The 14,416-nt window shown below is 40.4% G+C and overlaps 1 protein-coding gene across 2 annotated transcripts in view; it reads left to right on the top strand.

The window, feature by feature from the left end:
- Nucleotides 1-14,416, top strand: part of LOC139609427 (fibronectin type III domain-containing protein 4-like) — a 67,341-nt gene that overhangs the window by 36,451 nt on the left and 16,474 nt on the right. The window contains exon 1 of one of the 2 annotated variants that reach the window (XM_071463978.1): nucleotides 11,485-11,626. The exons of the other annotated variant lie outside the window; for it this stretch is intronic. Coding sequence (XP_071320079.1) covers nucleotides 11,545-11,626 — 82 coding nt within the window. The 5' untranslated portion in view covers nucleotides 11,485-11,544. Of the gene's footprint in view, nucleotides 1-11,484; nucleotides 11,627-14,416 lie in introns of those variants that run through there. 2 annotated transcript variants of the gene reach the window in all.

Here is a 14,416-nt window from a genome sequence, read left to right as displayed (position 1 = left end):
GCAAAATTTAACTTTTGAATGTTAAAAACTAAATCAGGACCCATAGAGAGGAGCCTTGGCTGTGAGGGGGTTAAAGGGCCAAGCATCAACCACAATGTCCCTGGTTTGCTTCCAGTTGCTTGTCATCCCTCATTTCTCTCTATTTTCATTTTCTGTCATCTGTCAAATTAAGTCATGGAAAAAAATAAATAAAAGCCCAAATTTAATATGACAAAACTGTAAATGTGTATGAAGACACCTCGCGGTTATGGAACTTCATAACATTTTTAGAAGTTTATTTATTGATCATAAATTGTAGAATCTAGAAACAATCTTTTGCAAACTCAAAGAATACCAGAAGATTTTACAAGTGGGTCATTTCATAGGAAAAAACTGTGTTTTATTTGTGGAACAGTAAAGTGAATTTGGTGTGAGGCAAAAGAGGAGAGTGGTCATATTGGCTTTGAGCTATTTCTGCCACACTTTCCTTTGCAATCAATGTTGGTTTTCCATGAGTAACCAACAGCGTCTGACGACTGACTGTCAGATAACTGGACCATGGCCAGCCGGCTTAGTGGGTATCAGTCCAAAAAGCAATTTACGACAACAGTTAAGTCCTGGTTAAGAGGAACCTATTATTGTGTTAGGTGTTATTAAATTCTTGCTTCTGAACAGAACCTTAAACATTGGTTATGGTTGCAGCAAAAATTCGGTCAGTCATGATCGAGAGCTGATGTAATTTGGTGTCATTTACTTTTGATTAAGGCTCTGATCAATCCATTTCCATTGTGTTTATTGTGTGTTCTGTCAGTATTTAATCCACCTCTTGGCCTCCATAGCAAAACTGAAAGTGCGATGACTATCTTTTTTTTACCCGATGAGATTTCAGTTGGAATTTTGTCCTTGTTCACATTGTGAAAGTTGTTAAATTAATCATTTGATAATGTGGCTGTTGTGAACCCTTTTGAGACTGTAAGTGTGATTAAGAGCTGTTTAAATGCACTTGACTTAGACCACAGGTTGCCAAGAACCGCAATACATTAAGCAGTGAAGCATTTTCCCCTCTCTGCTGTATAACGGTCTGTTTTTTGTGTTAAAAGCAGCTACTGTTCCTATTTCAAATTGACATTCAGCCTGAAAAATACATGACCCAACATGATTTTAAAAAAGCAAGTGGAGTTTATTACATTTCATTCTTTCACAACAGCAGTAAATCCTATTTATACTTTGCTCTCGGTGCCATTCATTCTGAGAGTGAAGAGTATTAACACGTTTTCAGTAACACAGTGTGGTTTTCTATAGTGAGGTGGTTAGTCTTGTTTATTGTCCTTTACCGCAGCAACTCCTCTGAACTACACTTTGGGCACAAACTTGCTTCTGCTCATCACTCAACATTCACCAGATAAGTGATGACACAAATGATTAGAAAGAACAGACAAACAGAACAGGTAACGTATGAGATAAGACGGCGTAAAAGTTTGCCTTTTAATGAAAATGTCAGAAAATTTAATCTTTTATCTTGAGTGAATGTGTTCCTGCGGCCCGGCTCCTTAAATCCAAAAAATGATGGTATTTATTTGGCAGCTGCAACTCTACATTGGCCCTCTCATTTTGATTTGCTTTTAGCAAGTCAGAACAAACGCAACAGAAACCACAAAGCAAATGGTCTCAGAGAAACCTTAAGCAGTTCAACACATTACAGCTGCAAGGGAAATTTTCTTAACATAACTAAAGGCCAGATTACACAAGGAGAGGAGCTAGTTCATACAAGGTTATTATAATTCATCGTTTGCAGAACATAAATCATCATAATGGCAGTAGAGGAAAAGTCAGTGGATAACCAAAGTCAGTACAGACTCTCATAGGGCTCTCTCGAATAGTTGTCAAGATATTTCATTCTGCATTAAGGTGGCTAATTGTCTGACAAAAAAACCTACTTTACCATCGATGGAGCTGCCACAAGCATAAATACCTAAACTCTAAATACCTAAATCTAAATCACTGAAAAACTTTACTTTAAAGTGCACGATCTTTGCTTTCTTAAACTGTGAAGATGTGAAATTACAAAGATTTTTCCAAACATTAAAATGAAAAAAACCACATGGCTCTGCACAAAAGAGGATTCGGATATTCTCAGTATTGTGCAGGGTGAAGGGGAAATCGGTGTAGAAGCAGAATGTAAAAGGTAATAGGTGCACAAACAAGAAGCTGTACTTAAAGATAAATAACCATAATCCAAAAAGAAACATGGAGGCCCTTTTGAACCCTTTTCCTTTTCAAAATGTCTAACCATCTTTTTTATGTTGAGACTTTATCCCCGATAGCCATAACTGGAGCACTCTTGTGTCTTGGAAACAATAAACCTCCTGTAAGTGTTCAGCATGCTCTAAAAAGCCCACGTCCATAACTCTAAAGCTGCTCCACACAAAGCAACCCCGTGCTCCTAATGGAAAATATTGCCTGACCCTCTCCAGTGATGTGGTCAATGCAGCCAGTAATGGGTACACACTGCCTCCTGGCAAAAACCGATGATGAATAAACTTGTGTTTGGTGAGGAACTTTAACTGTGTCTGACTCCCCTGGGCTCAAACACTGTGTTCTTGTTTGTTGGTGTAACAAAAAAACAAGATACTGTACCATGTAGATGCAAGATACAATATGCAAGTTTAGTTTGCAGTTTAGTTTAGTTTGTCACACGCAGGGGACAACATACATTACACATTGATGAGGAGACAACACTTAGTCATAGAGGGATGCTGTTTTTTTCCAGATGAATCCAACAAGCTGTCTTCTGAAGGGGGGTAAATGAAATATTAACCTTGATTTCCTGGGGAGATTTCAAAAAAGAACAAAACAAGTCCAATAAAAGTTGTGAAAGAACATTTTTAAAAGCTGAGATATTACTTCAAACTTTCAATAAAGTCCTGTCTCTGATAGCAGATAATTTTATTTAAATGACTATCCTCTTTAGACAAAGCAAAGGCCCCATGAAAAAAATGCAGGAACAGCCCGACTCAAAAACATTTGTGCAGTCTACAGTTGGCTCTAACAAGAAAAGATAATCCGTATGCTTTATTTTCAACATTCATGTTTCAGACTGTTCATGTTTCCTTTTCTGCAAATCAAGATGATTCTTCCTCTTTCAAGGAGAACAGTCACTCTTTATTTGCAGCCCAGTTTGTAATTTATGTAATCTATGCTGCAGCTTTGATTACCCCATAGTTTTTATTGATTCATATTGTTGCAGAGTGTATAGTGCCTATGCAAACACAAAGGTGTTGCATCTGAGGATTACCTTGGTGGTAACACAGGACAACACTGGTGTTGAGTCATAACATAACGCTGTATGACGGAAATCTATTTTAATCAACACAACGTGGGCTCCCCTCGAACAATCCCGATAGGATTTAGACTCAGAGCATCCGATGAGATCTGACATGTTAAGATGCGGCACAGATACAGCGGTGAAATCAGATGAGGATGATGAGCAGGGCAACCATGTGCTGAACTGTGGTGATATGAGCCCGGGGATTATAGGTACGGTAACTGCAGGGCAGGCAGTGCACATCTGGGGGTGGAGATGATTCACAACACAGGGGACTAAATGGACAGACAGATGGGCATATAGATGAATTAAGGAGAAGATACCTGGATGGATGAGGGGGCAGATGAAGAAATGGATGACTGGTGCATTGCAGAGGCAGAGCAAAGCGTTTCCTTTGCCGTCCAAAGAGCGCAGTGATAGAAATCGGACCTGACCATGCCAGAGGCTGGAGATGAGACACACTCGCGCGCACATAGAGGAACATCACTGAACCTCAGAAGGACAGTTTTTGACGCTAGCAAAGTTAGAGGGCCCGTAACACACAAACACTCGGCGACGACCTCAGGGGCCTCAAGTAGCAGCAGAGTCGACTGAAAGAGCCAGAGTGGATTCAGACTGTAAAATCAGACAAACTTGGGGAAGAAGGTTTGGGTGACTGGTTATTAGGAACTTGAATTATAATAAATGATAATTTGATTGTTGATAAGCAATTAATTAACTAGTTATACTAACAGCTAGGATTAATTATTCAATTATTTAAAGCTACTGAGTTTCCCAATGACCATAAATAGGAACACTAAAAATACAAATGCTGTCCAAACAAGAAATACATGACCTCTGACATGAGAAGCTATTCTTTGCATCCCAATCTCATTATTTATTTATTTTTATATATCCATTATTTATATCATTATTATTGGAATAGACTTAATGGTTCTGATGGGAGGTTTTTTTTCCTTTAAAAAAAAGATCTAATATCAGTGTTTATTCAGTATTTTTGTTTTTTAGCTGCTTTTCACACCATTTCCCACAAGCCCCCATTTTCAAGCTAAATAACAGGCAGACAGAAGAGGAGAGTCGATGGGAGGTGTGTAAAAACAACAGGACAGAGAGGACTGAAGTCTTTAGACGGCAGATTACAACGAAAACACTGAAAAAAATGATTTTAGATGAGAGCAGAGTTCTATAGATATGAATCACAAAGGTTTCAGTTTCTTGTGGCTGCTGCTGTAATGGAGCCGGTTTGTCTTAGTGTATATAAAAGTGAACCCCAGGGACAAACTTCATTCTGTCAAAAAGACTAATGAAAGAAATGAGAATTGACAAGCAAAAGACGGTGCAACAATAATTGCCCTAGTTTTGACTCACATCCAACTGAAGTATGAAAGATGAGAGCAGAAGAGAAGAGATGATAATGCAATAAAACTGTAATAAAAGCCTCGCGAATAAAAAGCTGGCATCAGCGAGAATGATCCCAGGTTTTGAGCTAATCAACAGCTTCAAATTAAAACTGTCAAGAAAAATGTGGACACATCAGCTTTTCAAAGAAGAACGTGGAGGTTTCCAACACGAAGCAATCATTGTTTTGGCTGCAGTCCCTGGTGGGAAAATCCAGCTTTTTCAACATGACTGATTAAGTGCAGTTGCATCTTGTCTCCGTCCTTGTTGCTAAGGACTTGTAGCTGTTGCTAGAGCTCACCTGTCAATCAAACAGTGTGAGTATGACTGTAAGTGGTTTTACATTTGGATATGATCACACAGAACGCATATATACAGTGACGCCTCTCTCTCTTTTTCATGCTCTGTCTCTCATCCACACACACACACACACACACACACACACACACACTAGCTGCCTCCTAGCTGAAGCTGCCAGTGTGGCAGAACCAGTTGCTTTGACAAAGGACACAAGTTCCCCTGGGTGTCAGTAGGACTGAAGCCTTGATGCCCTGAATATACTGGAAGTGTCACTGTTTGCATGAGGGTGTGTTTGAGTGTCTGTGTACTGTATGCAAAGGGCCTGTGCAGTCTTGTTCTATATTTGTGAGGACCCAATGTGCTCAAACAGCATGAGGAGGTGCAGGAAGTACCCTACAAATGAAGACATGTTGGTTTAATGTTAGATCTTGGGTTGTGCAGAATATCATATGAATCTCCTGTTGATGGTCAGATGGGAGTGTCGCAGCACGCTCAGGCAGATTTAAGGATTTTTAATCAAAATCTATACGACCAAAACAGTCTGAGAAAATCCAGGACAGAGGTATTAAACACAGATTTGTGCCAGTTTGGGAATATTCGGGTATAGTGTGTGTGGTGATAGACAACATGTACAGTGCAGTTTAGTGCCGGGCAAGATGGAGATAATGTCATGTCACTGGAGTGAAGTCGTTTAGTTTACTCAAGCTGAATGAAGCTGGAGTGAAGTGGCGCTAAAACTGCAGTGGAAACTCAAGTTCTTTGCTTTTCCTGTTTTACCCTTGTGTTGTATTGTCAGGTGCTTCTCAGGGGTCTCCACAGATACAGTGTATGTTTCTCTATCGTGATACATTAATCACAATGAAATTCATTCACCAGCAGCGTACTGGAAAGAGGTCTCCAGATTTTAACATAACAACTTTTTGTAGTTGTTTTGTGTCTCTCTTTGGTTATTTAGCATCTCTTTGTAGTCATGTTGTGTCTTCCACAATAAATCTGAACAGTAACTTCAAACAGTGGCTCTGGCCCAGCTAGAGCCCCCTAATATCTTGGGCCCTTGGGCCTGTGTCTTGTTGGCCTGTTCAGTAATCCATTCATGAATGTAGTGCTATGGAGCAATGCTTTTCGTGGTGTGTCCCTGTTTTGTTAGTGCACAAGGACATACATGCATGTGTGCAAGTGTCTAAAATCACAGACAACACAGAGGAAACAGTTGAGAAGAAGCTGAGAGAAAACTGAACCAGATGTTTCTGTGAATCAGGATGAGGCTGAACCATTAGCCCTCATGTGTCTATGAAATTATAACGGGCTGGTCCATGCATTAATGAAAAGCTGAACATTGTGACAAAATTTGTTTCTATCTGCCAATGTGAAGCCTCTGATTGTCTGATTTTAGCAGATCACAGAGTCTTTTATGTCTTTTTGTTCAAGCACGGTCTGTCCTGCAGGATGGATGTGGGCATGCAGTGGATTTGCTGCTTACTAAAACTGACATTCCTCATGGCTGCAGCACCATATGTGGAGCTGCTCACTTAGCTCATGCATGGCTGACTCCCATCATTAGCAAAGAATAAAAAATAAATAAATTAGGCCTTGTAATTTCAAGCGTTTCTCTTTCCCCTCAAGTAAAGATCCAGCAGTTTTCATGTGGGCGGGTTCTGATGTGTGCTGGCTGTATAAAAGTGTAAAAATCTGAACAAGTAACCTAATTTAAATAGATAGGAAGGAAAATATGAGACCAACCAAGAAGCAAAATCTTATCAGGACAGTGATTCATTAAAACATAGTGAAATAAACTGTCAAACAGCAGCAGGGAGCGTTTGTGATTTGTAGTTCTGGCCATCATTTTCATTATGTGTTTTAATTTGCATCCACATCTGTGGGGGATTGTGTTAGCATAAACCACTCAGCTGTGAAACATTAGAATGAACCCCTCAGCCCAGTGCTGCTTCAACGGGGACATATTTCATTTCAATACATTTGTTTTTAAAAGTGCTGTTTCAGGTTGGCCCATTAAGTTTGTTAAGTAAACGAGGTTTAGTGGCCAGTATTTAAGGAACAAATGTGGATATTCATAACTCCTGTAATATTAATGAGTCGAGTAGTGCCCCTACGGCTGCAGGTGTACCAGACCTTGGTTGTAATGGTAACAATAATACACATTTTGTCTGTACCCTACCTTTGTCGCCATGGTTACTATAATAACGGTCATGGCTTGGTTAGGTTTAGAAAAAGATTAGGAGGAGGATAGGAGGAGTCTCGTGAATTGTCCTGAAATCTTGCACAGCAATCCCCTCAGTAATGTTATGTCTTCCTCTTTATTTTTTTGTTCATCATGACCCCTTAGATTTATCTTCGGGGCCCTGACCTCCAAGTTGTGAACCACAGAAACAGGATTGTGTTTTTAGTTCTAGTTTTAGTTGTTGCCTTGTTGTTGAAATGGTTTGGGTCTGACTCTTTCTGTCCCCAGCTGCATGCAGTTCACACTCCAGAGGTTGCACAGTCCCTGGATGGTTAGTCAGTCCTTTTGCCTTTTAAATCCAGCTCTTGTGATTTACAGACAAATTTTGCAGACAAATGATGCTGTATATATACACACTGATGGGATCTGCCTCATTTCCCTGCCTGTACTGGATGTGTGTTTTCTGCTGGAGGAAGACATGTTCTGAAGTTGGTTGACTCATAATCTTGATGTCGCCAAAGGACAAATCAGGTTCTGCAGGCAGCTGGCTCCCCCTGGTGGATGGAGTCTGTACACTGAAATGTTTTTTAAAATCACCAGGAGTCATCTTCAGCAACTTGTTTCTGGTATATGTCTTCATTAGGGTGTGGAGGTGTGGTATAACATCACCAAAGTCTGAGACAGGCATTAAAAATCGGTGAAAGAATTCATTATCAGTGCTTCTGTTAATAAATCATTTGTGTTTAGTAACCAATTTCAGCGCAAAAATAATCAAGTTCTCATTAATTTTGAGCCAGACTGAAAATAAAGCCCAGAAAAATTAGTTCAGAGTCAAACATTGAAAGCCAAATGTCAGCTTAAAATTAGTCAGAGAAGTTCCCATCAGGCATTCATCCTACATTGTGTGTTATTCAAAGCAGACGCATCCTTAATCCGCTCACTCTGCAACATGACTTAAGGGCTTTTTTTCTTTATACGCCAGAAACACATTTGCATACTACATTAAATGAGGAAGCAAAACTTGATTTTTGCAGAATAGTCCTCCTGAGAGCAGAGAGAAAGCACCGCTCATTAAGCGTGAAGTAAAGTGGAAATTAAACAACAAAGCAGCTACAGTTGTAATAACATGTAATGTAAAAGAGTTTTCTTGGCAGGGCTGAGATTTTTAACACGGTCTGGAAAATCTTTCTGCTTCTAGCCAGTCGGTAGATGTTAAAGCTCATTACACTGCAGTCTTTAAGACACTTTATTTTCCATAATTGACACTGCTAATTGAATCTCAAGGGAGAAAACAAACCCAGCTAACTCCTGCTACAGGTTTTTAAATGAAGGCCTTACAACTTAAGTATCTGTGGCGCAGTTTGCAGATCAACCTGAGAACTTTAAACTGCTTCTATAGATGCAGCTCTCTGCCTTTTGTGTAGCATAGAAGTCCCTCTATCCAGTCAATGATTCAGCTTTTGCAGGGGGATCCTGAGGCGTGGCCAGACCAGATGGGGTATCTAAACCCTCCAGCATGTTCTTGATCTTCCTTGCATTTTATCTTCTCCCTGTTGCTCAAAATAACCGCCACAGGGAGGCATCCTGGAGGCATCCCGAGCAGATGTCTGAACCATCTCAACTGATTCCTGTCAACAAGGGAAACTGGTTCTATATCTGGATAATTTATTTCATAGATCTATGACCCGATAGATTTTCAAACAAAGCTGTAAAACTTCTCGACTGCTCAGCACAAACTGTCTGTAAACTGTAAATATTTTTTTTCTTATGTTATAAGAACATAGTTCCATCCTACTAGTTGACTGCTTTGAAGGTGAAGACATGTTGCTACCTTTTGATCACAGAAAATCAATACCAAAATTGAGCTTGAATCAATATTTAATATCAAGGATGTAAAAAATAAACCAGAGGCTAAAGGGAAAAGTTTAATGATGGGTGAAACAACTGTCACTGCTGCCCAACAGGTTTTAAACAGGGGCTTTATCAAACAGGTGTTTTATTTAGACACCCTCCAGTATCTGGGACAAATGCCAGTTTACACCATAGGAAAAGGCTTTGCAGAAGGTCGGGAGCCATGTCTATTGTTTATTGAGTAGAATTTACAAGCCAAGGTCAATATGTTCTGTCCCCTGTTTTATAGCTGCATGGTTGCCACAACTGAATTTTCAAGTTAATATTATGAGCAGAAAATAATCTGCTCTTGTTTGCTTTATATTGAAAAATCTATATGAACCTAACACTAGATTTTAATGTTACAACTAAATGACTGCTCCTTTTTCTGCAATTGCAGTTCTTCCTGTAATACTTCAGTGAGATTATATGAGAATATGACAGGGATTTATAGTTGTATAAATAGAGTTTATTACATTTGTCTTGTACTTGATTGTATTTTTATAGATATTTATTTATTTATAGATGAAAGGTCAAGACCCTTTTAAAAGGGCCACATGTGAATAACAGGCTAGATAGAAAAGATAAAAAAAAATACATATGTATTTTTATAAACTTTCATGCAGCACAAATACTTTGTTTTATCTCTTCAGGCCTCTAAAATATTTCAAATTAAATCTTCCCAAGCAGTTTGAATTTTTAGAGTTCAATCTGTAGTAGAAGTAATTCACTAATTTCGTTTGAGACCAGAGTTGTGGATCAGCCAACAGACTGACATAATGAGCAACACTGCTAGCATGGCAAATAACACCCCCCCCCCCCTTCTCTCTCTCTCTCTCTCTCTCTCTCTCTCTCCCTCCTCCCCCCTCCATCTCTCAACCCAGCCAGTCGAGGCAGACGGCATCCCACCATGAGCCTGGTTCTGCTCAAGGTTTCTAAGAGAGTTTTTTCTCCCTGCTGTCGCCGAGTGCTTGCTCATGGTGGGAATGATGAATGTAAAGAGTAAACAGTCTAGACCTGCTCTTTATGAGAAGTACACTCAGATCAAATTAAAATAAATAATAATAATAATAATAATAAATTAATCCCTGTGTTGTTTCATTTAGAGAATTGAAGTTTCAGTTAATATGTACTGTAGTGAGATCATGGTTGCTTTGTCAGAAATCTCTCTCCTTCTCATGGATTTGATTATTTCTAGTTGTAAAGTTGGTTCTTATTCAACTTTAACTCAAATAAGTGCAGTTGTGGATGCTGAGGAGCAGTTTTTAAATGGATTTTGGGGATGTTCTGCTTCCAGATGATAAGCTTTCAAACAGACAATTAAAGAGCTTTAAAGGCAAGAAAACTGTCTACTGGAGGAGGATTTTCCACAATCTGGCAACCTAGCAGTCGCTCTACCAATGGCTTATAACTGATGTATAGGTTTTTGATAATGATTTAATAACCAATAAGATGATCACATAATCAACAGTTGCTTCTTAGGGGTGTTGATCACTGACAACATGCAGGTAAGTCAGTGATGAGCAGCGCACCCTCCCTCCCCAGCCTCTCCCCCCCTCGACTTCATCCTCCTCCTCTTCATCCTCCATCCTCTGTGTAGTGACAGGATTTGTAACGTCAGTGTCGGCTCTGAAGGAAGCAGTGTGCAGACGTCCTGTGTTTATGTGAGTTTATGTGTGTGTGTGTGTGTGTGTGTGAGAGAGAGAGAGAGAGAGAGAGAGAGAGAGAGAGAGGTTGGCTGGAGGAGTTACCAACCAAGCTCCTGCAGACAGAGACATTTTCTGATCCTCCGGGCTTCCCATAATCTGTCAGATTAGACCAGGCTGCCGCCCTCTGGATGAGACAGACCACCTCTGCGCTCCTGCGTCTCAAGCAGATGCAACCTGCTCTTTTTTTCTTGATATTTTTTATCTGTTAAAATCCCCTAAAAACGCCGATTTCTTCCCCCCTCTTCGCATGAATGACAGCCTCTCAGCCTGAGCGCTGTCCGCGGTGCTGAAACACCGTCTCCGGCTGACATCTGACGCAAAGCTGAGCCCGCTGGACAGGTGGCTGAGAGGGGGGGGGACTACCTGTTTGCTTCCCCGGGCTGCGGGATTATGCAGGCACCGCTGCGCGTTTGAAACCCAGGCGAGAGGGGGGGGGGGGGGGGGGGGGGGGGGGGGGACTGAGAAATGTCCGTTCATTTTCAGTCAGCAAAGGCTCATTTGAATTCGCAGCTGCATACCTACTGACCTACTTTGTGCAACTTGGAAATAAAAAGCAGCGCAGGTTCTGAAATCGTCCCTGCGTTACCAGAAGATGAAGATGAAGATGAGGGGTGATGATGAGGAAACAGTGATGATCCTGTGGGGAAACCTCCAGTAAATCGTAGGAGGGTCGGGGGGTGGGGGGTGGGGGGGATAAAAGAACAGCAGGAGGTGTTGAGGAGCCAGAGGTTTACGCAGGAGTGGGCGCGGAGACAGAGAAGGTTATGACCGCGTATCCTCACCTGGACCTCGGGCTGCTGCTGCTGCTTCTGGCCTTCTGGCAAACACCGGGGATGGTCGGAGCAAGTGAGTCTCTGCGGTGCTTTTCCATTTCTAAGTTAGTGTCTTTGCCTTCCTCACGTTTGATATTGATCTAAAAATCTTCCGTCAAAGTTAAGTTCATCAACAGTGTTGCCAGAATGATAAATAGGTGCAAACAACTTGCATAATCTGGATTTTGTACCAGAATATTTGTGTTCCTCACACTGTTTCTGTTTATTAAAGCTTATTAAAATGTGCTTTATTGGCATCAAGTACAGAAACGTCTTTCTTAGTACATAAATCTGTTTGTCTCTGCAGTCATATCTCCCAAAAACAGAAAACATAAGATGACTGGTGAAAAGTGCAATGATCATTTCAGTGCAATGTGAACAGAAATAACACCATCAACAATAAATGGGTGTCCCAGCAGGTGGTTATTCAGGTGTTTCTGAGGTGAGCCATCACTTCAAGGTGCTTCTCTTGTTTTTCCCAAATTTTTGGAGAAATTACTTCCTTAAAAATGTAAAAAGCAAATGTATCCGTATATTTTACATATTTACAGTCAAAGCTGCTCAGTCTTGGACATTTTTTTAATCGTATTCATATTTTTACCGAGAGTTTGGGAAATCTCTTAATATGCAGCATAAATATGAGAAAATGACAATGTTCACACTTTTTTTTGGACAAAATAACAAAAATATCATCTTTATTTTTCCAGTTTTCACTGCAGCTCTGTTTCTGTCTCTGTCTTTTCAGTCAGTTAAAACCCATTACCCTGCTGGTGGTCCACTTAGTACGAAAACTCATGCTGTGACATTTGCCAGACATTTTTCAAACCCTGTGGACTTCATTTGAAATTTTAGTGTAGATCAAAATGTTTGAAAAGCAATAAAAACGTGTTGTTCAGGGAAGAGAACAAGATGATGCAGAATATGAGATGCTGTGAGACGGTGTGGAATCAGATTATTTTAGCAAACTTAAAGCTGGATGTTAAGTGGCTTAAAAAACCCTCAAAATATTAATGAATTGATGCCAAACTGATTTTAAAAGTGTCCCTGTTTTCATCATGTACAACATAGGGCAGGTGTCTCCCCCAAATTGAGCTTATTTGCTCTTATTTGTGACATTAGCACAGCTTTACATGAACATTTTGCTTTGTCTGTTTGATCTGAGGTGAGCGGGGAATTGCATTATTTACACCTTATATCTCAACTGGACAAACAGCTGTTGTAAAACTGTCAAACCCTTAATATAATGTCTATCAGGGGATTGGAATTTCAAAGCAATCCCCTGCTCACTCTCTGGCCTGTTTAATTAGCTGTAGTGGGAACGCATTGGCATGTAAATCATCCGACCCATTGCCCAGATTCCTGCTCTCTACCTTTACACGAGGTTTTACGTAAAGCAGCCTTTGGCAATCCAAAACCAGATCAATGTGCTTCTCCTTGGCTGGATACCAAGAGGCGGCTAATCTGTGTTTACGATGTAATGTATTGATTTGGTCAATGAAGTGTGCTTTTATATAGCCCCACATGACCTTCACCTCTTCTACTCATGACTTAAACATCTGGTCTTTACAGGAGCTCATCAGCGGCGCTGTGTCCTGCTGCTCTTTGTCACTGCCTTTGGTTTCAGTAAAGATTTTCATTCATGAAAACCAGCTGGGGAAAACCTTCAGTATCAGCTTTAATAAAACATAAAATGTGGCTAAAGTAACTGCAGAACAAAAAGACTGATGCACACAGCAGTTCAGGTCATAGTCATATCTGATTTTAAAACTCTGCCTCTTGAATTTGATGCAACAGGTAGCATTATTAAGTGAGGGCATGCCGGCTGATTACAACTTCATGGTCTGATTTGAGCTTTTATAAAGATCCCTATTTATTTCCAGATTTATTACCTTGGGAATTGTCTTTTTCCAGGAAGAACTTGACCTGGGGCACTGTAATGCTTTATCACCTATGATATGATGTTTGCTCTGTGGGCACTGCAAATATCTGTAGTGTTGTGAATGATTTTGCGAGTTGTATTTGATCATGCACTGTGTTGAATCTAAAATATAAAAATACTTTTGCAACTGAGCTTTTGATTGTACTACATCTTCAGCAGGTGGAGTTTGCCCTGTTGTCAGTGAGGTGTGGATGAGAAATATCTACAAGGTCAGGAATGAAAGTTTCAGTTTCAACTTTGAAGAAGAAGGCAACTCAAACAAATCTACAAATCTTTTGAATTTGGGGGATTTTTATGTCTTTACTGGACAGTGAAGATGACAGGAAACGAGGGAGAAGGGCTCCTGGCTTAACACCTTTAAAATTTAACCTCCTCCTCCTTTATATGGACTACAACTACTCTCTGTTCTGCAAATCTGGTGTGTGCCATTGACCATAATTTGGTTTTGAATGTAGACACTCAAGGAGACAGTAGCAGGATCTGGACTCTGGTTGTGTTTTTCTATGTTGCGTCTCACCCTTGGAAAGAGACGAGAAGCTGTTCATTTTCAGCCTCAGGATTTTTGGGAAGGAGCTCAAAGAAGAAAACTGATCATTTGCAGAATGTAGGGGATCATAAAAATGCACCGACTGTGGCCACAGGAGGTCTTAAATGAAAAGAAGCAGGGCATAGTGCTTCTTTATTCATGCAGGGAAGGCTCCCTCTCTGCTCTGCTCGGCCTCACATCACTGCTCTGTGCTCATTGTTGATTGTCCTTATTTATTCTCTTTGTTCACTCAGATTTTCTCTGGCAACCTTAAGTGACTCCTGTGTTTCACCTCTACCTGGGTTCTTTCAGTTTTGCAGCATCACTGCCATTTTGCTGCTCAAACATTCAGCAGAAGT

This window comes from Trachinotus anak, unplaced genomic scaffold, assembly GCF_046630095.1.
Source record: "Trachinotus anak isolate AG129_WGS33_773 ecotype Australia unplaced genomic scaffold, CSIRO_AGI_Tana_v1 ptg000026l, whole genome shotgun sequence".
Classification (NCBI taxonomy): domain Eukaryota; kingdom Metazoa; phylum Chordata; class Actinopteri; order Carangiformes; family Carangidae; genus Trachinotus; species Trachinotus anak.
This window is presented reverse-complemented; position numbering and strand designations above follow the sequence as displayed.